The 26,622-nt window shown below is 34.7% G+C and overlaps 1 protein-coding gene across 1 annotated transcript; it reads right to left on the minus strand.

Annotated features, from left to right (window-relative positions):
• Positions 1–7,301: 7,301 nt before the first annotated feature.
• LOC121430290 lies at positions 7,302–26,119 on the minus strand. The gene is made up of 6 exons (XM_041627567.1): positions 25,764–26,119; positions 22,043–22,351; positions 20,519–20,746; positions 19,330–19,407; positions 9,393–9,535; positions 7,302–8,915 (listed from the first exon to the last, which is right to left on the minus strand). Exons 1-6 carry the CDS (start codon positions 25,828–25,830, stop codon positions 8,466–8,468), a joined length of 1,275 nt encoding a protein of 424 aa, XP_041483501.1. The 5' UTR covers positions 25,831–26,119; the 3' UTR covers positions 7,302–8,465.
• Between the last annotated feature and the right edge of the window lie 503 nt (positions 26,120–26,622).

The following is a 26,622-nucleotide window of genomic DNA, read 5'->3' on the forward strand; positions in this document are numbered from 1 at the left end:
TTGGCCTGTGCTAAAGTCAATGGCGGAAATCAGACTAACCTTAGTTTTAAGTTTTTACCACAGTTTTCTCAGGTAAAAAGTTTTATGCAACAGGCTTCTTGTATGTATATAAACACATGAAAGCGCGAGGAGCGAGGATATTTTTTTTATTGCGTTGAGAACAGAGTCCATGAGAATGTTAAAATGCGTTATGTTGCTCGATCAGCAAATAACCTTTATTCATCCGGGGAATACTTGCGGACTGCCAAAGTTTCCCCCTCCCCTGGTAGATCGTAAAAACTTTCCTCGGTAGTTTTTGTATAAAAAGCTGACCTCAGAATTTTATTGCGATATTGATCATAAATTCTTTTCCTTTTCCAATTTTTTCTCTATTTTATTTTATTTTTTATTAATTTTTTTTTTTTTTTTTTGGGGGGGGGGCCAAATTTTACGTCATTGCAATAACGTCATAAAGGGAGAGTAAAGGCCTTTAGACTAAGACATCTGGATATATATATACTCAGCAAAGAAATTTCCTGGACACTTATAAAATTTGAAATATTCCATGTAGATATTTGATTAAAGGTAAATTATTGTATGTCATCATGGCTAGACAATATTCCTCTTCCAGTATGACATGACATTTTCATGTAAACAGTCATGCATGGGTGGTTATAAGCTCTAAACAATAGAAATGTCAGTAAAAGAAAATTGCAAGAATGGATCAGTCAGCGCATGGCTGGTTTCAGGCATTAAACAATAGCAATGTCAGTAAAAGGAAATTGCAAGAAAATGATCATAGCCATTCTTTCAGTTGTAAAAATTTATATGCCATAAATATCCATTACACGATAGATGCAAACTTAAAGTCGAATATCATTCTAAAAGAGAAGAGAAAGTAATCCAACTTGGACGCATCACTATTCCACTGGAATTTTAGGTCAAAGTTAGTCAATGAATTTCAGATCCGATAGTTGGTGAAGTGACAAATCGCCTTCTCAAGGCAAGCATCCTAGGTCGACCACTCCTAGGGCGGTCTCTGACTTCATCAGTAGCCAAATACCGCTGGTTCAAATTTGAAATTGTTGTTGGTGAAACTTGGAAATATCGAGCCACTAGTCTACATGACAGCCCAGAATGCATTCCAATTGCCCTTGCACGCTCTTGATTGGAAAGCTTCATCTCGAAAGTGAGTGTCCAAATGATCCATCTCACTATGCAGCTCATGATGCATCCCTAAGCATTTCATTCGAATGAAAACCACCTATTGAAATTGTTAAATGTATGCCTACAGGATCATTATAATTTGAGTGGTCCATTTCTTGCAATTTTCTTTTACTGACATTGCTATTGTTTAAAGCATTTAACCATCCATGCATGACTGTTCACATGAAAAATGTCATGTCATACTGGAAGAGGAATATTGTCTGGTCATGTTGACATACAAAAATTTGCCTTTAATCAAATATCTATATGGAATATTTTAACTTTTATGAGTGTCCAAGAACTTTTTTTGCTGGGTGTATATATACATCAATCAAGTTCACATTTTGAGAGAAAGTAGTCTTGTCATCCATATCTTTTAAACTCATTTGTTGATATCAATTACCATCATCATTTATATCATTGAATTTGTATATTACATGAATTGACTATATGCTGCTAAATTATATTGGTGAACTATATAGAAACTGAGTTTTATATGATTAAAATCATTATACTAAATAGAAGTGGAAAATATTTCGTAGCACGATACACTACCAGGTCCATGAGGTAAAAGAAATTTCTTACTAATCTTTAAATATTGAATGAATATGTTTGAATAATTAAATGAACAAACTGATTAATACATTGACAATACTGTTAAAAATGAAAGATTGAATAAATGAATTAATAGATAGATGAATAGGTGTATGTTTTATGACTTAATGAAATATATTGAGGAATTAATTGATATATTATGTATGCTCTTTATAAAAGAAAAACTCGTCTTGCTCTAATCAATGAAACCATCACTTTTTTTCTAAAAGTGAAAATGCATTGGACACAGTGACAAAAAAATCTTTGTTTTTATATAGAACACCGGGATTTTTTATTATTTTTTTGACGTCAAAAAAATCAGATTGGCATTAATATCATATGATGCAAATTTCATTGAACGTTTGTAGATTAAATGCATAGAAGTCATACACCGAGACCCCCAAGTACGTTTACTGATATTCCTAGTAGATCTTTAATATCCTTGATTTCTTAAGCAAAGTAGAAGAAATCGCAAAAACGTTCCTCTTATGCCATGGGTTAGCGCTTCTTAGCTTAGATCAATTTACACACAAACAAAAGTTGTATTCGTAAAAAATGCGTTTCACTGAAGCTTCACGTAAAAGTTGAGTAAAAAAAAAGGTTACTTCAATCCTTAGTACTGCAAAAGAAGTCATTATCGCACCCAACTTCAGGCAACAAAAAGCGATTTCAAGGGAACTTTGAAAGTGATTAAGAAAGTATTTAAGTCAAAGGAAAAAAATGTCTAATGTAAAGAAAGGAATATTATAAGTACTAGACAATTTTAATGATTACTTTGGCATCATTGATCCAAACCTTTCACGGGCAGTGACACTTTCTCAGCAGACTTACAGAGATTTTATGACAGAACAAAGTGGTAGAAGTTTATTCTTCTTACTAGTAGTTCGGGAAGAATTGCTTCCCATTGTGAAATCTCTGAAAAACGGGAAAAGTGCTGGTTATGACGGAGTTACTAACAGCCTAAAGAAATTATACTAGGAATTATTAAACCCCTACTTCATGTCTTCAATCTATCAATGTCACGTGGGGAAGTTCCTGTTGACATGAAAATTGCTAAAATCGTGCCCATTTTCAAGGAAGGAGACCCCCATGCCTTACTACTTACATACCTATTTCTCTTTTTACTGCATTCTCAAAGATTCTTGAGAAAGTGATTTATGTTAGAGCTTTGAAATTTGTCAACAAGAGTAATATATTTTCTACATTTCGGTTCGGCTTTCGCGAGAAACATACCACCACCCATACCTTGCTACATTTTTATTGATATAAAATATCACAATCCATAGACAAAAAGATGCATACAATTGGTTTAATTTTCATTAATCAAAAGCTTTTGACCCAGTAGATCATTGTACTTTTATTGGCAAGTTATCACCTTATGATATCAGGGGTACAGCATTGGACTGGTTCAAGAGTTACTTAGCTGACAGGAAACAACTTGTCTCGATAAAGGGGGTAGAGTCGGACTTACAGAATGTCACTTGTGGTGTTCCCCAGTGATCTCTCCTTGGTCCGTTATTATGTATTGTGTATTTCAATGTGTGTAATTATTTCTCTGATATTTTATCTTTCATTTTTTTTTGCTAATGGTTGTGTTTTTCTCACAGAAATCCTAAGACCCATTAAAACGGTTAATAATGAACTGAGGAATGAAACTTTGTGGATTCAAGAAAATAAATTATCGCTAAATTTGCAGAAAACAAATTGCTCTTTGGCATTACGATTAGAGAAGTTCGAAGTGATGTTATATTTAATGATGTCTTGATAGATAGATTAAAGCCGACAATGTTTCTGGTGTTGCACATAGATGAAAAACTGATTTGCAAAACCCATGTAAATCATCTCTGTAAGACATTATAAAAAAATAGTGGTGTAATATTCAAATTGAAATCCTTTTCTCTACTGATATTCTTTGTATGATATATTCAACACTAATTCTCCCATATCTCAATTACGGTGTCCTTGCATCGGGTTATTCTCTTAAAACCTATTTTGAAAGGGTGTACTTGATTCAGAAAAGAGTTTTTAAGAATTGTTTGTAACGTTAACTATCGCTCGCATTACACCCCACTTCTTTTATGAGCATAGAATTCTAAAATTACAACTTGTTACTGTAATGTATGCATACAATGCAGGCATCATGCCACTAGCTCTGGCTACAATTTTCATGAAAAATAGTGACATACACAAGCATTATACACGAAATGCTTCTGCATTCCACTTACCCAAGTTACGTACAAGCTTTGCTTTTAGGACAATTGTAAGTTCTGGAACTCTCTCAAATCAAATATAAAAATTGGTAAGCATTTATACCTTTCAGCGTGTACTTAAAGGTTATCTTCTAAATTGTTATTTGTGAATTGCTGTAGGTTAGGATATGCTTTTATTTACTACTTTATTTTACTTTTCAAGCCTATAAAAATGTATAGAAGACTGGGGAATGTTATATATCAATATCTATTCATCTTGTATCTTGTCTAACTGGATGCTTTTACAGAGGGTCAGCGCATCTTTTCCCCCTTTTGTATTATTTTCTGGTGTTTCTTTTACATTTTTCATGTTTTATTTTTACTTTGCTCTTATGATTGATTCTTACCTTCTTTCTTTTTTTCATATCATGTTATCCAAACTTATTTCTACTTCCATGATATATCACTTAATAATATTGTTGTAAGTTTATTACTCTTAATAATTGTACATTCAGTTTTTGGCATTTTTAGTTTTATTCTTTTAGTTTTAAGGATATAACATGTATACACTGAATACTATTTAGCCATGTGCTTGACACAAAGGAGACCCTTAGCCTTACAAGCCCTGCTTCTTCAGGGGTTCTCCTGGTCTTTCGTTCAAAACGTCATTCGTCATTTGCTGTGTTTCTTTTTCTACTTTAACAATAGTTTATGATTAACTGATTTGCATCTGTAGAAAGTGAAATCACACTTGTAAGAGATGTGCAGAAAGACAGACGAATTAATATATTATCTTATCTCATTTTTTTATAATTTCATGTTTACTTCTCCATATATATTGCTAGTTAAAGGGGTGTGTGGACGGTGACGTCGCTGTATGTATAAAGAGTAAGGATGAGAGAGAGAGAGAAAGAGTGTGTGGGTGGGTGTGTGTGTGTTGAGAGAGAGGGAGTAGGAAGGCCATGGAAGGTAATGAATTTTCATCTTCCTTTTTTTAAATGACTGATTCCATTAAAGTTCTTGTGTTGTATATTATGCTTAAACTATAATATCAAAAAAATAAATAAGAAATGTGAAATGGATTAGTTTTATATTTTTTAATCTTAGTGGTATCGGCATGATCGGGTGAACATATGGTGTTCTCTATTTTCCAATTAGCTCTCAGGGAAGTGTTATGTCTATCATACACAATAAATGAATTAATATTAATAAGGAAGTGGTCTGTTTTTTTGCTTTGTGACTCAGTGAATAAGTCTCCTTATAGTGAACCACAGGACCCGCGGTTCAGATCCCACCGTAGCAGGGCCGTTATTTGGATTTGTTACTCTCTTGTGTAGTTATGGGTACTCGGTAGGAAACAAATAATTGAATGCTTCAGCGCCCGATCATAATTAGCCTTGCTGGACCCTGCATAATTTAAGAGTGTAGCTCCTCTAAAGGAACACTGTATTAAACGCAGTATTGCATAGAATTGTTATTGAATGTATTCAGCAGCATTATTCATTATATTTTTTTTAATCCATGTAAAGGATGTAAAGAGTTCAGAAATGTATTAGGCATGCCGAATCTGTTTCGTGTTCAGGATATTTTTGAGTTCTTTTAAAAGTAGACAGGGAATATCACTATTTTTTGCAGGGTTTTTGTAAAGAGGGTAAATTTAGATTCTGTAGTAAGCAGCCTAAATAACTTGTTTGTACTTATAATCGTATTATTTTCATTTTTTCTTAAAGAAATAGTTGAAATTACAAAGGAAAATTTGATACCGAACTTTAATGTGTATTGTATTGAATATTGTTATTATGGATTAAAAAAACATAAAGGAAGGAACAAATGAAATTTTGCAGTCTTTAAAGGGGAAGTTCACCCTGAAAAAATCTTTGTTGTAAAAATAGCAGAAAAAATAATGAAAAATATTGGTGAAGGTTTGAGGAAAATCCGTTAAAGAGTAAGAAAGTTATTAGAGTTCAAAATTTTGGATTTGTGACGTCATAAACGAGCAGCTGCCCCATGTGATATCTAATATAAAGTGTATGAATGTCAAATTTTGTATGGTTCCTGATGACTTAATTTTGTTTTCTTTTCATGATCGGGTGTGAAACGATTTGTCTATTGATATACAAGTTACAGTGAAAACCATTTTCAATTTTCTGAGAAAATGACATTTCATTGATTTTTTACCATTCGCTATGTAGGAATGCTGCTCGCATATGACGTCACAAATCAAATAATTGACATTCTAATAACTTTTTAATTATTTGATGAATTTTTCTCAAACCTTCGGCAATATTTTTTATTATTTTTTCTGCTATTTTTACAATAGACTTTTTGTCAGGGTGAACTTCCCCTTTAAAGGTATTCGTCCTGGTTCTTATCATAACACATGTATGTAGAATAAAATAATAAAATAATGTTGTTTTTTTCGAGCGCAATTTATTCAGGTCATGTTTACAACATATTACCCACACGAATGAGAAATGGGCCATTTAGCTGACCTTTTAAATTTTGTAGAATGATAGAGTAATTAATCAATATCGGTACGGGTATATTCTCACTATGATTTACGGTTATATTAAAATATGAATTTGAATGATTTATATGAACGATAATCGTACAATGGTGTATTCTTTGTGTTTGCAGCGGGGGGGGGCAAACTATGTAGAGAGAGTGCAAGTATTTAAATGTCTCTATAAAGATGGGTGTAAATGTGTGTTTGTCAGTGGTGTGGGTGTGTGGGGGTTATTATTACCTACTTCTAGGTACACATTCGTACTTTTATCCCATCAACCGAGGACTTCCTACGACCGTGGACGTCCCCAGTCCGGATAGCCATGGCAATTAATATCTTATCGTAATGCTTACAATTTTCATAGATAAACTCATGATTAGTAAAGAGTTTCCATTAAGCCAATTAAACCAAAGTTGTGCGATTGTATAGGGCGGAATTGGGGGCGTCACCAAACAACATTATCATGCTCACTTATGTCCAAAAGAAAATTGCCTGTTTAGTGGACTTATAAATTTTCTTTACAAAAAACAAATATGTGACCGAAAACACACGCCCCACTTGACGATTAATGATAAATGAGATCCTGATTATCATATGTGTATTTGGGAGGGTGATGATATATGAAATTGTGTGTGAGGTAAGTGGGGGTTATGGCGATATGAATTTCATATGAGGTGGTACGTGCGCGGGGTTGTCGGGTTTATGTGTATGAGAGTGATGGATTTGTATGCGTGAGGGTAGTGAATTTACGTGCGTAAGGGGGATGGATTTGTGTGTGTCATGGTGGATTTTTGTGCGTGAGGGTGGTGGATTTATGTGCGTGAGGATTGTGGATTACTCTGCGTGAGGTCAGTGATCAAAGAACATTCCTTGAAACAATTGCTTTGATTTGATCTTTTATTGATTTCTTCAGATTTCATGCATACATACATTGTAACATTTTTACAGCGTTTTTCTATGTAAATATCATCTATGAATCGTTCTACAATGTAAACTAACGATGAATAGTTCTACTCCCAAATTGATAACAGCATACATATAAAATGGATGTAGTTGTTGAGAAAATGAAAAGGTTTTAAGCTTGTTTTTTAATCATTGCACTGAGCGACATGAACGGATCTAGATGAGGAGACTATTCAAAGTGCTAGGAAGAGTATTGAAACATATGCACTGCTCATTTCATTTTTTTATTCTGTTGGGAATATCATCCATACACTACATTTGCCATAACGTAACAAACAAGGAGGAGATTGAAAACTTTGCCTGTGAAAGAAAAGGTGTTTGTACACTCAAATGATACTTACCAGAGATGCTTATAATCTTTCCAAATGGGTCTGCATGTGCAGGCGTGAAAAGTGATTAGATATGTATAGTACATGATATCTATCCTCTGGTCGAAAAGATTAATATAACCATCGCCTCTATGCATTCTCTTTCTTCTCTATTATATGAAAAAGATGTCGATATCATCCAGTCTTGACAGTTGTAAGAACGGGATCCGGAGTATAAGGCAAATTTAATAATAGAATTTTGTAATGTTTTCATGTTCAATCTAAAATTAAACAACCAAAATAATGTGAGTGTGAGTAATAGCTACATTCACTACTTTTCCCATGTATCTTTAATATACAGAAATTACAAAGACAATTTAACGGTCAAAAAGTTGTTTTGACAAATTGAGCAAGGGTCTCCGACTGTATAGACGGTTGATCTCAAGAAATGTCATTGAAGTGTCATAACTCTTCAAGAAATTGCGCTTCATCTATCAGAGTCCATATCAACCTATAAATCAACCATTGCAAAGTCACTGTTGGAAAGTGGATTCTTGAGTTGTAAGACATGTCTTTGAATCCTCCATAACATCATGTCCCTTGCACTCAGTCACACTGGCGAAATCGACTCCAGACCGATAAAAGTTACAACGTTAACACCAATGGCATATTATCGGTTGGTTTGGCGTCTCGATGCATCGGTGTGACTAAGGCATTTATTCACTCGACCTCATCCGTTGAGGATTTGCCTTCCTTCCGAGAGCGGGGAATCGGTGTCGGCTTTGGCTTCTTCATCGGTCTGTCCACGTGACCGATAAGGTCGTCTGTGATTGGACCAATCTCGGGTATCCTTACCGATGTCGTTCCTCCAATCACATTGCGCGGCTTCGCGTATCCTTCTTCGTCCACCTGGTACATCTGATCAACAGACATGTCAGATTTGCCCTTTGATTGAATAAACGTGCAATCCGGGATATCCATGTAAAGTACTTCAGCGGAGCTCCTGAATTCTTTCTCCCGACGGAAGTCGCCGCAGGGACTATCTTTATCGACGTCGTCGTAGGATATCGTCGGAAGTTGCGACAAGATATCGGCGTCTGCTGTTCGACTTCTAACTGATTGACCTCTCCGAAAAGACGACTTGTCTTTATTGACATAGGTTACAAGTACCTGTTCGAATCAAGTAATAGAAATATAATTACAATTTTTATTTTCTCCAGTTCCATCAATCATTCATGAAATATCGATGTATTGAAGATCATTCTTACTCAATTTGTATTTTAACTATTAAATGAAAATAAAAAATAGCATTTTTTTTTTACTTGAATGATGGGCTCAGGAGTACAATCCAGAGATCTACCAATACTTCCTCCATTTTATTCATTCTGTTTCTAAATGTTTTTGTATAAGTTCTGTAATCCATTAGTCACTTTTATTCACTTATTCATCTTTTACTCATCAATTCATTTATTTATTCCATTTTTCATTTTTTTTCCTATTTTGGGCGTACTTTTGTGTCATCGGCCAGCTAAATTTCGTTGTCTTCGTCTGATTGCTACTTGGGATCATTCGTGCACTTATTATCTACTGATCTGACCAATCCTTGAGAAGGTGTTTAGAGAGATTTTTTTACAATAGAAAATATACCTCTGAATGCCCTTTCCGCCTACAGCATTTGCAGATATGAACCGAAAGAGACACCATTAACATGAAGAAAAGGAATCCCGTGGCACTGGTTAGTGATATGGTGAATACAGACCATGAAATGTCAAACGGTCCGAGTGGGTTAGCTGCAAGAGAGAGTGAAAAAATGGAAATAGGATGTATATAAGTATATAAATTGGTTATGCCGAAAAAATGTCTCTGCCGGGAATATATAAATATGTGTGTATATAAATATGTGTGTTTATATATATATATATATATATATATATGTATATAAACACACATATTTATATATTCCCGGCAGAGACATTTTTTCGGCATAACCAATTTTTCCAAAGGGTAGATAGCTCTGGGGAACCTTGATTTAAGCTACGTCTACCATTGTTCTCTTCATCCATTTCTTTACAATATTTAAATAAAAGAGTTTCCAAAGCTGTTGTACATGTATAGCTTCACACATTTGTATGCTTTCTCACGTACGTGTACTGTATCGAAGCAATAGCTTTGATCCAGCTGAGGCATGACGGCTTGTCATTGTTCAAAACCCACCTTCACCCGACAAAGGTAATTGGTATAGTGTCGAAAATCTGTCTTTCTGACGGTCAATCGGATCTCGGTCACCCTAGCCACTTACCCGTCTCTGTGGTGTAGTGGTTAAGGCACCGGCGTTCAAAGCTGGGGGCCCGGGTTCGATTCCCGGCAGAGACATTTTTTCGGCATAACCAATTTTTCCAAAGGGTAGATAGCTCTGGGGAACCTTGATTTAAGCTACGTCTACCATTGTTCTCTTCATCCATTTCTTTACAATATTTAAATAAAGGAGTTGCCAAAGCAGTTGTACATGTATAGCTTCACACACACACACACACACATATATATATATACATACATATATATATATATATACATATATATATATATATATATATATATATATACACTGTTAGAAAATTTATCCTTGAAATAAAAGAAGTTCCTGCAGCAGAGTCTCGAGATCACATGTAATCTTACCAAATTGCGTTATCTTATAGGAAATTGGTATTTGGTGTATGGAATCTTACAAACTTCCTTAAATGTGATAAACATCCTTTTTCCCTTTTAAAACCTGTTCTGATAATTGCAGAAAGATTCATGTTTTATGAATTTACAGAATGATTCTGTTATTGCTTTCTACAATTTTTTTCTGTAAAATCACGGTCGTTTTAACAGTGTATATATAAACCCCTTAGAAAAAGTTTGGAAATCTGAGTTTGGCCATTAATTTCTCCCATCTCCCGATTTCACACAATGCATATTTGATATTATTCAATAGATCATTAAATCTTCTTTAAAATGATACCATTCTTGTTATCATGCAGGCTTCAAAAGTGTTGAATGAGGTCTGAATTGAAAAACTGCAAAGCGAGCAGAAATACTAATGAAGGGTCAATAAAGAACATGATTCTTTTGTCTACGTCAATAGAGTTGAAACCCAATCATATCATGTAGCGTATTGTTTTAAGGAAAATAAATGATCTATTCATTATTTGGTATCAATCACACATTAATATTCACTAAAACCAAGGAGGGGATATCGATCAAAGTTTGATTTCCAAACTTTTTTGAGGAGTTAATATATATACATGTATATATGTATGTATATATATATATATATATATATATATATATATATATATATATATATATATATATATATATATATATATATATAAATGTGTGAAGCTATACATATACAACAGCTTTGGCAACTCTTTTATTTAAATATTGCAAAGAAATGTCTACCATTGTTCTCTTCATCCATTTATTTACAATATATATATATAATCATAAATGGTATAGTATATATATATATATATATATATATGGTATATATATATATAATTATATATATATGTATATATATATATATATGTGGAGTTGAATAGACCTTAACATCATTATTATTCATAAAAAAATGGAAATGGACTAACCATTGATTCTTTTAATGGTTGTAAATAATAATAAAGTATATTTTGATCATAGCGCTTCACATTATGACGTAAATTACGTCTTTTGATCACAGCGTTTTAGATTATGACGTAAATTACGTAATGATGATAACATAATGATTCCGTTGCCACGCAACGCATCTCATCAGCGTATACATGCTTGATATATGCGCTAGAGCGCAATTTTTGTATGGATTTGTTGTGAATCAATATTTCACTTTCTGAAGAATTAAAGACGAAACTAGTTAAAGTGGAATATTTGAGCATTCTTTGACTATTCTTCATGTAGTTTGATTATTATATACATGTATATATATATATATATATATATATATATATATATATATATATATATGCGTGTGTGTTTTGAAAAAGTTAGTGAAAACAAGTACCAAAAATAAAACACGGATGGAGGGAAATCAGGGGAGAAACAATAAACAAATAAGAATATCAAATAGAGAGAACTTTTTAAAGTAAATAATATACAATACCCCTATTTTATGTTGAGATAAAAGAAATTTATCATATCTCCTATTTGTCGTTTTGCACTCCTTCCCCACCCCTCTTCAAAATACCTTTGCGCCGTCTCTGATTCTTGGCACTTATACATTAATTGATTGAGATAATAAATCGAACATGGGTTTCGTTGGTATTAGTTCAACATCATTTGTAATTGTAATTGTTTTCATCTGAGCTTGAGGACATAATTCATTGCCTTGTTGATATAGTTTCTTTCATTTTATTAGTAATTAAAACAATGACCGCTCGTCAAAACTAGCAGAGAAATTGGATAAAAGTGATTACACAGTACATTTATGATATATTGACATAAATAATTTATTTTGTGTGCACATAAGAAGTTAATTAAGCACAACAATAAGAGCTGTCTTTTCAAAACTACATTTCCTGTCGATCATCTGAAGAATATATGTTCTTGATATTAAATTGCTGGTGTACATATAAGGGGATGGAGGATAGGAGCTCTCCCCCCCCCCCCCTCCCCACAACAACAACAAAAACAAGAATGTATTAAATTTTTGCGTGACCAGGGTGACATTTCTAAAAAGAAATGCGCGATGCTGTGCCCCTCATTTTTATTTTATTGTATTTTTTTTTTGGGGGGGGGGTCATTAAGCCTCTGAGTTTAAGAGACGTTATAGTGGAATCGGAGGCTGTTCCAAAGGGATCAGGTCCCGTTTCAGTTAAAGACTTGTTATGATAACAAATGCATAATTTCTATAACAAATTTATCATCCAGTCAATCAAATAGAAGGGATTTTAGTAGCTTTTATCTTTATGTGTTATAGTAATATTTTTTTATGAAATGGGCCTCAGGTATGCTATTCCCTCCCACTGCACCCCTCCAACACTATCGTGTAGGTACAGAGGGGGAGAAAACGATGACGAAAATAGTAAAAAGAAGAGAATAGAAGAGAGGTTTTTATAATACCACTAATATTTTATCTAGAAAGGAATGACGTCACATTCCAACGGTCCTAACCCCCTTCCCCACCCCATCAATATATGCACTGTTAGAAAATTTATCCTTAAACTAAAAGAAGTTCCTGCAGCAGAGTCTCGAGAACACCTGTAATCTTACCAGATTGCGTAATCTTACAGGAAATTGGTATTTGGTGTGTGTAATCTTACAAATTTCCATAAATAAAAAACTCTTTTCCCCTTTTTCTAACAGACCTGTTCTGTTAAATTGCAGAAAAATTCCTGTTTCATGAATTTAAAAAATGATTCTGGTATTGCTTTCTGCAAAATCTTCTTTTATTTTTCTGTAAAATCAGGGGTTTTTTAACAGTGTGGGTACGTCGTGGTGTAGTGGTTCTGACTCTCGCCTTTGAAACAGAGGGTCGTGGGTTCGAATTCTAGCCATGGCGTGTTTCCCTTAAGAAATAAATTTATCAACACTGTGCTGCACTCGACCAAGGTAAGGTGAATGGGTACCCGGCAGGAGGAATTCCTTGCATGCACTGATCGCCGGTGATGTTGGCTCGTGCTAAAGCCGGGGTTATAATAGCAGCGCTTTGTTTCCTCAGGCAAAAAGCGCTTTATAAATCCAGCTATTATTGTTACTATTATAATTATTTTTATTATTATTATCATTATTATTATTATTATTATTATTATTAATATTATTATTATCATTATTATTATTATTATCATTATTATTATGATTATTATATCCCAGCGCCTATCATGAGAGAGATGTATCATGTGCTGATTATTAATGGGGTTGAGGTAAGACGGATTTTCGCTCCCGAAAAGAAAACACGATCAATGCCCATGTGTCGCATAATACATGTATATTACCTGCAAAATCTACTTTTACTTTTTCATAACTTACGAGCAGCTACACTATTAAAAAAAACTGATTTTACTGAAACAAAAAAAAATTGCTGAAAGCAGTAACAGAATCATTCTGTAAATTCATAAAACATGAATATTTCTGCAATTTAAAAGAAAAGGTCTGTTTAAAAAGGGGAAAATGGTGATTTATTTAAGGAAATTTGTTAGGTTCCATACACCAAATACCAATTTCCTGTAATTTTACATGATATAATGTAAGATTACGCAATCTGGTAAGATTACAGATGTTCTCGAGACTCTGCTGCAGGAACTTCTTTTCTTTTAAGACTAAATTTTAGTAAAGTAGAGAATTTCACATAAGAGTGTAAAACTTTTTTATTATCCGGAAATGGCTACATGGCTATGTAATTTAAACAGAAGGAAATACCAAAGTAATCTTAGAAATCGAAACGAAATTAGATAGGACGAATCAAGAGGGAAATTGTATTCATAACGTAAAGGCCTGGTCACACCACCCGAACGTTGTTGGAGCAGTCGTGGAGAGGTAGGGGTCTCACAGGCCTAATTCATTCCCCATAGGCTCATGTGTTAATTGGCACTTTAAAAAATTCATAAAAAATAAGGATGAAATTCGGGGGTCGAATGTTTACTACCAGTGGATAGGATTTATATCTGGCAATCCATATCTGACCAGAAAAGGGTCCCTCGACCGGCTCATTTTAAAAATAAATTGGCGTGTTTGAAGACACCGTCGGGGGAGCAGATTCATCAACTCAAACAGCAAAATAGCCGTAATCCTTCCGCCAGTCAAAATATAGTCAAAAATTTGTGATTTTTCTTCCCAATTAGGGAAAAGGAAGTTCAGTAATTACCAAAAATAGAATCAGTGTTAGATGGACAATCATATGCATACACTTTGTCAATCAGCCATATCAAAATAAAAAAAATAGCAATGGGTTGGCTCGAATGAATATCTAGGGCCTGCCACTAGTGATTAGGCCCGTGAGACCTGTAGGTCTCACAGGCCTAATTCATTCCCCATAGACTCATGTGTTAAATTGGCACTTTAAAAAATTCATAAAAAATAAGGATGAAATTCGGGGGTCGAATGTTTACTACCAGTGGATAGGATTTATATCTGGCAATCCATATCTGACCAGAAAAGGGTCCCTCGACCGGCTCATTTTAAAAATAAATTGGCGTGTTTGAAGACACCGTCGGGGGGAGCAGATTCATCAACTCAAACAGCAAAATAGCCGTAATCCTTCCGCCAGTCAAAATATAGTCCAAAATTGGTGATATTTCTTCCCAATTAGGGAAAAGGAAGTTCAGTAATTACCAAAAATAGAATCAGTGTTAGATGGACAATCATATGCATACACTTTGTCAATCAGCCATATCAAAATAAAAAAAATAGCAATGGGTTGGCTCGAATGAATATCTAGGGCCTGCCACTAGTGATTAGGCCCGTGAGCGCGTTTCCGTTTTACACCCTGGCGAAGGCATTTTCCGGAAAAGTAGCCAAAAAGCGACTAGTGAAGAGTCTACACACGTCGCTGGTTGCATGCAGCGTGCGACACAGGCGAGTCCACCACCGCATGCAATTTGCACAGTTACTGACAGAGTTCCTCGGCACTTCATGTACAGAGAGAGCGGCAGTCAGGAGTGAAATCCGAACATGCTTTTGCAGTCGCGTTGTTTATGATAGATTTTTTTCTAAAAATAAATTATTAACTAAATGAATAGAATGACAGACACAATCAAAATAAACAGATACTTATAATGGAAAGACAAATTGAAGTTTGATGGATTGATACACTTAGAAGCTGCCGAAAGATAGATATAGAAGACGACTGATAAATAGATAGAGACAAGATAGACAGATAGATAGATAGATAGAAATAGAGAGAGAGGGGGTGGATAGATAGATAGAAAGAGGGAGAGATGGATGGATAGATAGATAAATAGAGAGAGGGGGAGAGACATGTAGAGGGAGAGGGGGGAGAGAAAGAGAGAGAGAAGGATAGATAGATAGAGAGAGAGAGAGATGTTGTAGATAGAAATATGGACGGACAAAGAGAAAGAGAGAAAAAAGACAGGCAGAATTATGCTAGAGAGGGAAAGAGATAGAGAATTTGAGAGACAGATAGATAGATGTTGATAGATAGAAAGATAAAGAATGAGAGAGACAGAGAAGATAGACAAATTAACAGATAGATACATAGATAGATATATAGATAGAGAGAAATAGAGAAAGACAGACAGATGGATAGATAGAGATAGATAGATGAGAGATAGATAGATATTAGATAGATAAAGAGGGAGAGAGACAAAGAATATTAACTAATTAACAGATAGATAAGTTAAAAAATAGATAGATAAATAGATAGAGAGAATAAGAGAAAGACAGACAGATGGATGGATAGATAGAGAGATACTAGTATTAAATAGATAATTAAAGAATGAGAGACAGAGATTATTAACAAATTAACAGATAGATAGATACTCTAGTTAAAAAATAGATAAATAGATAGAGAGGAATAGAGAAAGACAGACAGATGGATAGATAGATGGATAGAGAATTTGAGAGATAGATAGATGTCAGATAGATCAAGAATGAGAGAGAAGAGCGACAAATTAACAGATAGATACTGTAGTTACATAGGTATGTAGAGAGAGAGAAATAGAGAAAGACAGACAGATGGATGGATAGATAGAGAGAGATAGAGAATTTGAGATAGATAGATGTTAGATAAAGAATGAGAGAGACAGAGAAGATTATTAGATAGATAGATACTGCAGTTACATAGATAGATAGAGATAGAATTTGAGAGATAGATATATAGACAGATAGAGAGAAAGACAGACATCAGCAAATCGGCAAGGCAAACATTCCTATTGAACCTGCAAAGTATAAGCTCAGCTGCATTTGCAACTGCAAGTACAGTTCTGCGGATAACTTCGATACATCTCTGTGCTTCGGTGCGGACTTTGGATCGCGCGCTCAGCTGATAATGTAAACAAACGTAGACGTAGACTCTTCATTAGTCGCTTTTTGGCTACTTTTCCGGAAAATGCCTTCGCCAGGGTGTAAAACGGAAACGCGCGGCCCGCCCGACCTAGGGAGAGAGGGTCGAATTTCGGTCACAAAATTGGGTGAAAAATCGAAAACAAAAATCGAAAAAAAAAATCGAAATCGAAAATGGTGAACGGTAGCGAGCGGTGATGTTTTTTTTCTCTCCGCTCCACCACCGCTCCAACAACGACTGCATGGATTATGAAAAGAAATTTATCGATCGTTCTTATCGTGCGAGATATAGTTGAGAATATGCTGATGCTCAGGGGCGAACGAAATATGAGCCAAGAGGTGACCCCTTTACATAATACTGTTTTTTTTTCTTTTAAAGTGAATAAAGAAGGGAAAGAATGGTATAAATAAGAGGTATCGGGTTTCGACTATATACTACCCTTTTCATTAAATTGATGAAGAAAAAGACAATTATGTTGCCAACCCCCCCCCCCCCCTCCCCCCACCCTTTTAGTAAATTGCTGTTAATGCTCATGTTGGTTGACATTTGTAATATTGCTCCTGCAAATTGCCATTACTTGAGTGATATTCTAGGATAGTGCGCTACCAGCTTCATTTTTTCTCAGGAAAATACTTGAGCTAACACAGGCCTAAATAATTTCTTATAGACTAGTGTGTTAAAGTGGCACTTTAAAATATTCATGAAAATAAGGAGGAAATTCGAAAGTTGAATGTTTACTACCATTGGATAGGATATATGTCTGACATGCCATATCTGACCAGAAAAGGCTTCCTCGACCGGCTCATTTTAAAAATAAATCGGCATGTATGAAGACCACCCCTGACAGGATCAAAGTCATCACTTGAGAGAGTAAAATGGCCCTAATTCTTCCGCCAGTAAAAAAAAAATAGTTCCAAAGTGGTGATATATCTTTCCAAGTTAAAAAAAGGAGGTTTAGTAGGTACCCGCCCTAGAATCATTGTTAGATTGTCAGTCATATTCATTCATTTTTGTAAATCAGAATATCATATTAAAAAAAACATGAAAATGAAAATGCACTGGGTTGGCTCGAATGAATATCTTTTGACTGACAGTTGTAATTAGGCCCGTATAACCTTGAAGAATAAACAATCACAGTTAGGGGATATGGTAATCCACATAGCTATGATCACGTAATAACCATCAGGGTCCTGTCTTACAAAGAGTTACGATTGATCCAATCAATCGTATCTCTATGGAAAGCCATCAGTGCCATAATGTTTTCTACAGGAACTGTGAACAATGTCTTTTGTAAACAAAAAGAAGCACGGCGCATTTTGAAGAAAACGATGAATGCATGGATATACATCATTGCTAGAAAATGTTTTGAACAAACATTCATAATAGATGTTAACACTCCTGGCCGTCAATAGTTGCGATCGATCGAATCAATCGCAACTCTTTGTAAGACGGGACCCTGGTCTTATCCAAACGCTTATTACTAATTTTCTAAAGTTAGGCCTATGTGTGACTAATATTGGACAGTTTCTTCTCTAATTCGCATAATGGCAATGAGGGTTCATACATTTTTTTATCATTACGTTAATTGATTACACCATTCTTACAGCTATTTCAATTTACTACCATTAACGGTTTCGACCTAAATTGGCATCTCAATTATAATTGTATTTATTATCATTATTATTATTACTACTCCTACGACTACGTCGTGGTCTAGTGGTTAAGACTCTAGTCTTTCAATCTGATGGACGTGGGTTCGACTCCAATCCATGGTGTGTTTTCCTTCAGCAAGAAATGTGCCCACATTGCGCTGCACTCAACCCAGGTGAGGTAAGTGGGTACATGCAGGAAGTAATTCCTCGAGAAGCTGTGCGCACCGGAATCGGTAGACTAGCTTAGCCGGGGTATAGGCATAATATAGGAGCGCCTTGAGCACTTAGCAAGGTAGTCCTTTGCATTGATAGCGGAAGAAATATTTTAGAAGGGGACAACCAAAAAATTTTTGACAAGCAAAAAAAAAAAAAAAAAAAAGGTTCTGAACCCAAACATTTTAGGGGGACGTTGGACAAATAAATTGACAAGCAAAAAAAAAATAATAGTAATAAAAGGTCATCAACTACAAATTTAGGGGGGCCGTCCCCCCCCCCTCAAATTACATGTCCCCCCCCCCCCCCGCTTCCGCCGCCAATGGTCCTTTGCCAGGACTGTTCTACTTTTCCGTTACGTTGTTGATCAAAAACACAATCTTCGACCTCTACGCCCGAAATGAAAACAGCCCCACGATTTACCAAGAGGGGATAGCGCGATCACTGGGGAAGGCTCGCAGGGGATGGAGAATGAAGCAAATGGAGAGAAATAACAAGTACACCGACGTCTAGAATCTAGACTATTAGCAAGGTGTATACGTGCGCTATACAAATCTTATATTATTAATTTTATTATTTATTACTATTATTTTTATTAGTATTATCATTATTGTGATTATTATTATTATTATAATTGTGATTACTATTATTATTATTATTATTGTTATTATTATTAGATATGGAAAATTAAAAGGTAGAATGAAAGGGCACAACTCACCATTACATGTAAGAGAAATGACTTTATCTGATTTACACCTTCCTATCTCAGCAGTGCAGTTTGTTATCCTGGACGAACCTATAAATCAAAGTAGGATAAGATTAATGAATTAAAAAAAAAACTTGAACATGATGAAGAGGAAGTAGACCCAGACAAAAAAGTTATTTGAACTGAAAGAATTATGAAACAAGCGTAGTCCTGAAATTTTTTCAAAATCAGATGCAAAATGAGGAAGTGATTACATTTCAAAATTGTGCTATTTTTCACAAAACACATGTACAGCACCGTGGTATGCGAGTGAGAGAGTGAATAATGTCACTCATTCACTATTTTTTTTCAATTCAATGCTATCTTAGATATGGCAACCGTGTGTGTATATTGAAGTTTGGATGGTATTTTCCAGATATAACGGTTGACAATTGATTGATATTATCGAGAAACATTGATTTTTTTTAATTTAATTCTAATTATATATTTAATTTTTGTAGATTTAACAAAAACTATTCATAAAAGTGGCAAGCCAGTGCACACATTGGGAGAAACGAAACTTGTTTACATTATAATGAGTAAGAAATATTACATATTTCAAACCATAGGATACAAAATGCAATTATCTAATTTCTATTTTTAAAGAGTTTCATGCAGAGGCCTGTATTATGAGGTCAGGTCATGGTCTAACTGTGGGAAAATTATGGGAAGCCAAAACTTCATAGCTTTGGTTGCATATATTTACTCTTCTTCAGGCCTGCTATTCTCATTCGTCATGGTTTAAAGAAGAATTTGAGTTTTTACTTTCAGATAGATTTTCAATTATTTCCTAAATTGAGATCTTTGTCACAACTAGTTTTCCATAGTTGTTAAATCGGAACTTTAAATCAGAGTTTAAATTAAACTCGACTTCAAAATCCAAAAATTTATTTTTGTTATTGTTCGAAATAGACATGAAACTTTGCATCGCCGAATTGATCGTGGGCCCGGCAGCCCCGCAGTGCAGCGCCAGATCGACGAGGTTCTATACCTCTAATCGTTGAACGCCAAACAGGATAGTAGCAACTCCTATCTTTTAACGTCTTTTGGTCTGACGCAGCCGGGGTTTGAACCCCCGACCTCCCGGTTATTTGTGAGACAGACGCTCTACCAACTGAGCCAACACACCGAAATACGGACCATTGCGTTGTGATCAACTCACCATTTTGGCACTGTAAGGTTAGACTGTCGAGATTGTTGCTCTCACGCATAATCATGGATTCATATTCAGCCGCGTTGTGGTAACCCAAATCTTTGCAGATATTTGTCATAACTGTATCGTTGACTTGGTCCTCTTCATGACACACGTTCATCCATTCTGAGCCGTTAACCGATAGCTGAAGTTGGGGAGGGGTGACAGTGTGAAGTAACCGAGCTGCTATTAGGTGTGCTGGAAAATAAAGTGATGGCAAACAGCTACTGACCAGTAATGTGTGATTCTCTTTTTGACTGTGTGTTATAAATATCTAGTCTTAAAAGATTTAAAAAAAAACATCATTACAGAGGATAAATTAGCCTATAATTTCATTTGTATCAAGAAATTGTAAAAGGATATTTTTCCGAAGAAATAAGTACCTGCTTTGTTATTTACAGTAAAAGAATACTGGGTAAAATGTTAACCAGCACGAGGGTACTTATGTGTCCTACCATGGAGCTCTGGTCCAACCTATTTGGGGTAGTGTTTTACCCAATGCGGGAAGCATTATATTGTCCAGTAAGTTTACAAAATAAGCAGCAATTGCTTTAGGATAGGTAAAATTGTCAGCACACTGGATAAATAAATATGCTCAGACATGTCAGACATGTCAGAGGAAATGCCCAATGTTGGTTGGACACATGTAACCCACATGGAGCATTTTTATCCAATATTTTCAGAGTGTTGGGAGCATTTCAATAGACCTACGACATGTATGAGTGTATCTATAGTGAATTAATTTGTTATCATTCAAATGGGCCTATATAAATACAAGACTACATCGCTCAAATGTTGCATTATGGGTAATTAACCTGGCCAGCTATTGCGATCTTGAGGTGGGGCTGTTAGAAAGAGCTGCTGATTTCCTTTAAATATCATCATAAAATTATTTCGTATACTAAATATTTGAGACAGACTCTTTTTGTAGGGATTTTCAGGGTATTTGTTTTTAACATTATTGGATTACAATTACTTTTTCAATTCTAGCCAATTTTACTCAACGCAGGAGGCGTAAAATCTGAACATTTTCGATTTTCTATAGTTTTGGTATATGGATCAATGCAACTTGGTGGAATTAAGAATACGGCGAAAACCATAACAGATAGGTTTGAAAAGGTTAAAGGGAATTTATTAGAAAAAAAAATTGAAAAGCACTTTTTTTTGCTCAGTTTTAGCCAAACCAAAGAACAATCATAGTAAAAACAAAACACGGATTATGTGTTACTGACCGGTGTACATTACGTTTTTTTTATATATATATTATTTGTGGTGTTATTTCAATACTCATTGTCTTATAAGACCCTTGGATGTATACCATAACACTATTGGTGTATGTTCAAAATTTACGGTGTAATCTTAACACCTTAAGGTGTCATCGCCCTCTAAGGGAAGCAGATTATCAAGAAATTCTATTTAATCCAGTATAAAGTTAGACTGCGAGTCCTAAAACATGCACAAAATACAATATTCTGTGGTTCTATATATGCTTACAATGCTGATTATAGTGTTGATAGCACGATGCGGTGAAATTAGAATCGTTCTCAAGAGCTTTGAAAGAGATGCAAACGGGGGAGTGAATTTCAACCGGTTGACCAGAGTTTAGGGAACCATCACTCGAGGCATGTGAAACATTGAAGGTCCCGTTTGAAGAACTGGTCACTTCTAGACCTTGCCATTTATCCGGGTAGTTTGGAACCTGGAGATCGGTTAGGTTTATAAAGATGTTAACACCAACAGGTCCGGATGCGTTTTGTTCGCCAGGAGAATACGAGAACTCTGAAGAACATTCCATCGGTTTATCTATTGCAAATAACAAAAAAAAAAGATTTATTCTAATTTAGCATGTATTCTTCATTGTTAGAAAAGGTTAATTTGTGCATGGACCTGCATGCACAACTCGGTGAAAATAAACAAAATATGAAAGAGTCGACGATGTCACTTACTCACTATTTCTGTTGTCTTTTTATTGTTTAAATAATACAATATTTCAATTTAATAATATAAAGATTTGACAATAAGGACCCATTTGATTATCCCACAATGTTGAAATAATGGCAATTTTGTATGTTCACGGGAGAATAAAAAAAAATAGTTTCACATGACAATTAGGAGAAAATAAAAATATTTCATAATTTGTGGAATTAAATACAATATAAATAGTCAGTGACCTTACCGACTCTTTCTTTTTGATCGAGTATCACTAAGTTAAGCAGATAAATGTTTGGTGAAAAATAACCAAAACTTAAGATATCATACTGTAAGCCTTTCTTTTTTTATCCGATTTTGATAGGATTTTAACGTCATGACAGGCTTTTGATTTTTTTTCTATTGAAATCAAACTTATTGTGCAGGGCTGGGCTTGGCTATTAGATATTCGCTAAGATTCTCGTTTTACCTGAAATGTGAAGACTTCATAAAATATAATAACGGTGATAACGAAAATGACAAAAATCAATGCATAATATTTAAATCATGAAGAAAATCTCACGTGTTTTGTAATGGTAAGATATCACAAATTGATTATGAGAGGATCGGAAACAGTTCACAATTATGATAAATGCGTGGGTAAAGCACAGTAGGCCTATATTAATAACTGCCTCAAACTGAAAGTATCACCAAGGCTCAGTAACACAAAGCACAACGACTGATCGTAGGCTTGATTTTTACGATTGATTGTACATTGTAGTCAATGCACATTTTGTTCTACGATCATCGCTATAACCTTTGTTTTACGGGGCCAAGGAGCGCAATGAGCCAAAATGATTACCTTTTTATTACACTGCAAAAACTCTGGTGTTGATTTAACACCAGCCCGGAATCTATGTCCACACAAGAGGAGTGTTAAACAACACCAGTTTCGTTTTGGTCTAACACCAAATAGGTGTTTATACAACACCAATTAGTATTAAAACAGCATCGGTTTGATTCCAAACTGGCGTTCTTTCGATACTTCTCTGGTGTGGACATATAGATTCCGGGCTGGTGTTAAATCAACACCGGAGTTTTTGCAGTGTACATAATCTAATTTTTGTGATTGATTTTGACATAATATTCAGGAGGATATCTACCCTTTGCTCCTCTCCCTCCCTCTTTCTCTTTTTTCTTGGTCTTGACCCCCCCTTCCCACACGGATCTTTATGGGTAATATTTTATGCCATCTATATTCGACCACGTGTCAGGAAAATCAACCATACTGTAACCTGAGAAATAATAAGTAGTCACTGGGTCCAAGGAGCGCAATGAGCCAAAATTTTGACCTTTTGATACATAATCTAATTTTTGTGATTGATTTTGACGTAATATTCAGTAGGATATCTCCCCTTTGCTCCTCTCCCTCTCTCTCTCCCTTTTTTTTCTTGGTTGTGAACCCCCCCCCCCCCTCCCACCGCATCACAGATCTTTATGGGAAATATTTTGTACCATCTATATTCGATCACGTGTCACGCAAATCAACCATACTGTGTCCTGAGAAAGAATAAGAAGTTACTAGGTCCAGTTAGAGGAGCATTCAAAATCAAGATATACATCTTGGGTCTTTGGAGGTCGAAATGTTTGCAGGGAGGGGAAGAGCCAGGGGGGAGATAATTTTTTTTTATTTCAGTGGCGGATCTACGGTGGTGAAGGGTTTTAACTTCTGACCCACCCCCCCCCATCCCACCCTCCTTCTCACTGCCAAGTAAACCAAAAAAATAATGACCTTCAGTTAGGAGCCTACTCCAATTTTCTTTTTTTTTCTTTCTTTCTTTCTTTTACTTGTTAAATTTTTCGGTCACACCCACTTAGAAAAATGCTAGGTCCGCCCCTGGATTTTATTTTATTGTTTAACTCTTTAGTCATATAACATGGTGAATACTTTTGGTAATATATATCATATATTAAGCCTTCCAGGCAAACAACCATATTGTGTTATCATTATACACTATAACTTGTTAGATGTCCTGAGAAAGAAAAATTTACCATGTTTACTCGATTTAGTTAGAGGAGCATTCAAAATTCATTTAATTTGAGTTTGTTTGACTCTGGAATCACATAACACGATGAATACTTTTATTTCAAATTTGAAAGATTAAGAGGGATTTAAATATCATTCCAAATAAAAATGATCTGCCAAATTATTACAATATTCACATTTCGAAGAAGAATTATTGTCATAATAAGCAAATTACTTGAAAAAAAGGTGATAAACCCAATATAAAATACAATAATTAGGAGCAGAAACTATCTACGTTTTAAAATAATGATAATGATCTTTATTTCATCAGGGGGCGTTTCATGAAAGGACTTGTCGGATGTTTTATCCGACAAGTCCCATTTTATCCGACAGTTACCATAGTAACAGTACCTCTCAGCCAATCAACATCAGAGAAAGATATCAGATCTGACAACTTGTCGGATGAAAATGTTGATGAAACACTCCCCTGATAATGAATTTGAGAGGGGTGGGGTTTTACTGATAGAACTTAAAATGTACTTCTTGAAATGGTGTAAAAGCTTGATTTAGATATTATTATGGCACTCCCCCCCCCCCATATAGGCTATATTATTTTCTATATTTCAGTATAAGCGGAAAATCTAAAAGCAATATAAATGTTCTTGACCATTAAAAGATGCATTCAGTGGCAGGAGCATCCGTATTTATTGATTGCCTTGGATTAATCGAAATGGAAATAGATGATCGAAATGGAAATAGATGGAATTTTTTTTTTTTACGAAAATCATTCTTGGCCAAAGGCCGAATTAGAGATTTTCAAACATAAAAGCAAAAGACATATATACATCGAAATTACGAGGAGAACATAATGGAAAATGAACATAACGAAAATGAAAAACGTCAATTCAAAATACATCACAAATAATAATTACATGCCTAAATGATATATAAGATATTATGAAATCAATAACCATTCATTTCTACAACCATTCATTATTTAATTCATTATTGTTATCAATCTAAGATTTTCATTATTATTATCATTATTATCATTACTAATATTGTATTACTATCATTTTTATCATTCACATTATTATCATTATCCAATGATGAAGTATTAGACATAGAGCAGCATTCACGCTTTAAATTACACTCCTCAAAAAATAAAAGACGTTCTATCATAATTTACCAGTTAATGCAGTGATTACAATGTAGGTAATTTAAGTCCCGACCTAGCATCACTAAGTACAACGTCATAAGTACAACATCAAAGACGCTTACCTGCTACTGTTTGTGCATCTAAAATAGCCACGAGGCAAACAAAAATGAAAACGGTGAATAAACACATCTTTTTTCTCCCGCGTCTGTGTTAATTTTTTTAATGAATAAACGGTTAATTAAGCTGACGTCAAATATCGAAGATAAATCCAAACTGGTATTTCATCATCCGGGTAAATGCAGCGTAGCTCATTCGAAGCCTGTAGCTAAATGCGAGCTGATTTGAAGCCACTAATTCGGCGCCAAAATTAGATTGTAACAAAACATACTAGTCAAACAAAAGCGATGTTGGCTGTCAAATTCATGCAACATAATTAGAAGATAGAAAGTACTGACATCGTTTACAGTGATGAATGCATACTTAGCGTACTTAATGAGGATTTGATTTATGAAACTAGACAGAGGTTAAGAGCAGATCGAAACATTCGATATTAAGTACGTTACATGTATAATAGAAGCACGGAAGATTGATATACAGTTTATGAAAGTTCTATTACAGTGCTTCCACAACTTAAAACTGGAATTCCTTATTTGAGCCACAAAATTTCCTTAAATTTGGACAAAATTCCTTGAACTAGAGTTTGGAGAAAACCTGTCTATATTTTTGCGTTTGTTGTATAGCACACCAGCCAGCATATAAGAAAATTTAAATGAATATGGATGTTAATTAGTAGTTTTACATCCAGTCGTTTATTGTGTGAGATAATAAAAACATCTTTTTTAATTCATCATTATTTTTTTCATTATTTTCCTCGAAATTCAATCAATATCCTTGAATTCTGATATTTCCTTGGCTTTCCTTTAATATTCCTAAATATTCCTTGACTTTAAAAAAATCCTTGTGGAGTCAAAAAATCCTTAA

This window comes from Lytechinus variegatus, chromosome 16 (genome assembly GCF_018143015.1).
Source record: "Lytechinus variegatus isolate NC3 chromosome 16, Lvar_3.0, whole genome shotgun sequence".
Classification (NCBI taxonomy): Eukaryota; Metazoa; Echinodermata; class Echinoidea; order Temnopleuroida; family Toxopneustidae; genus Lytechinus; species Lytechinus variegatus.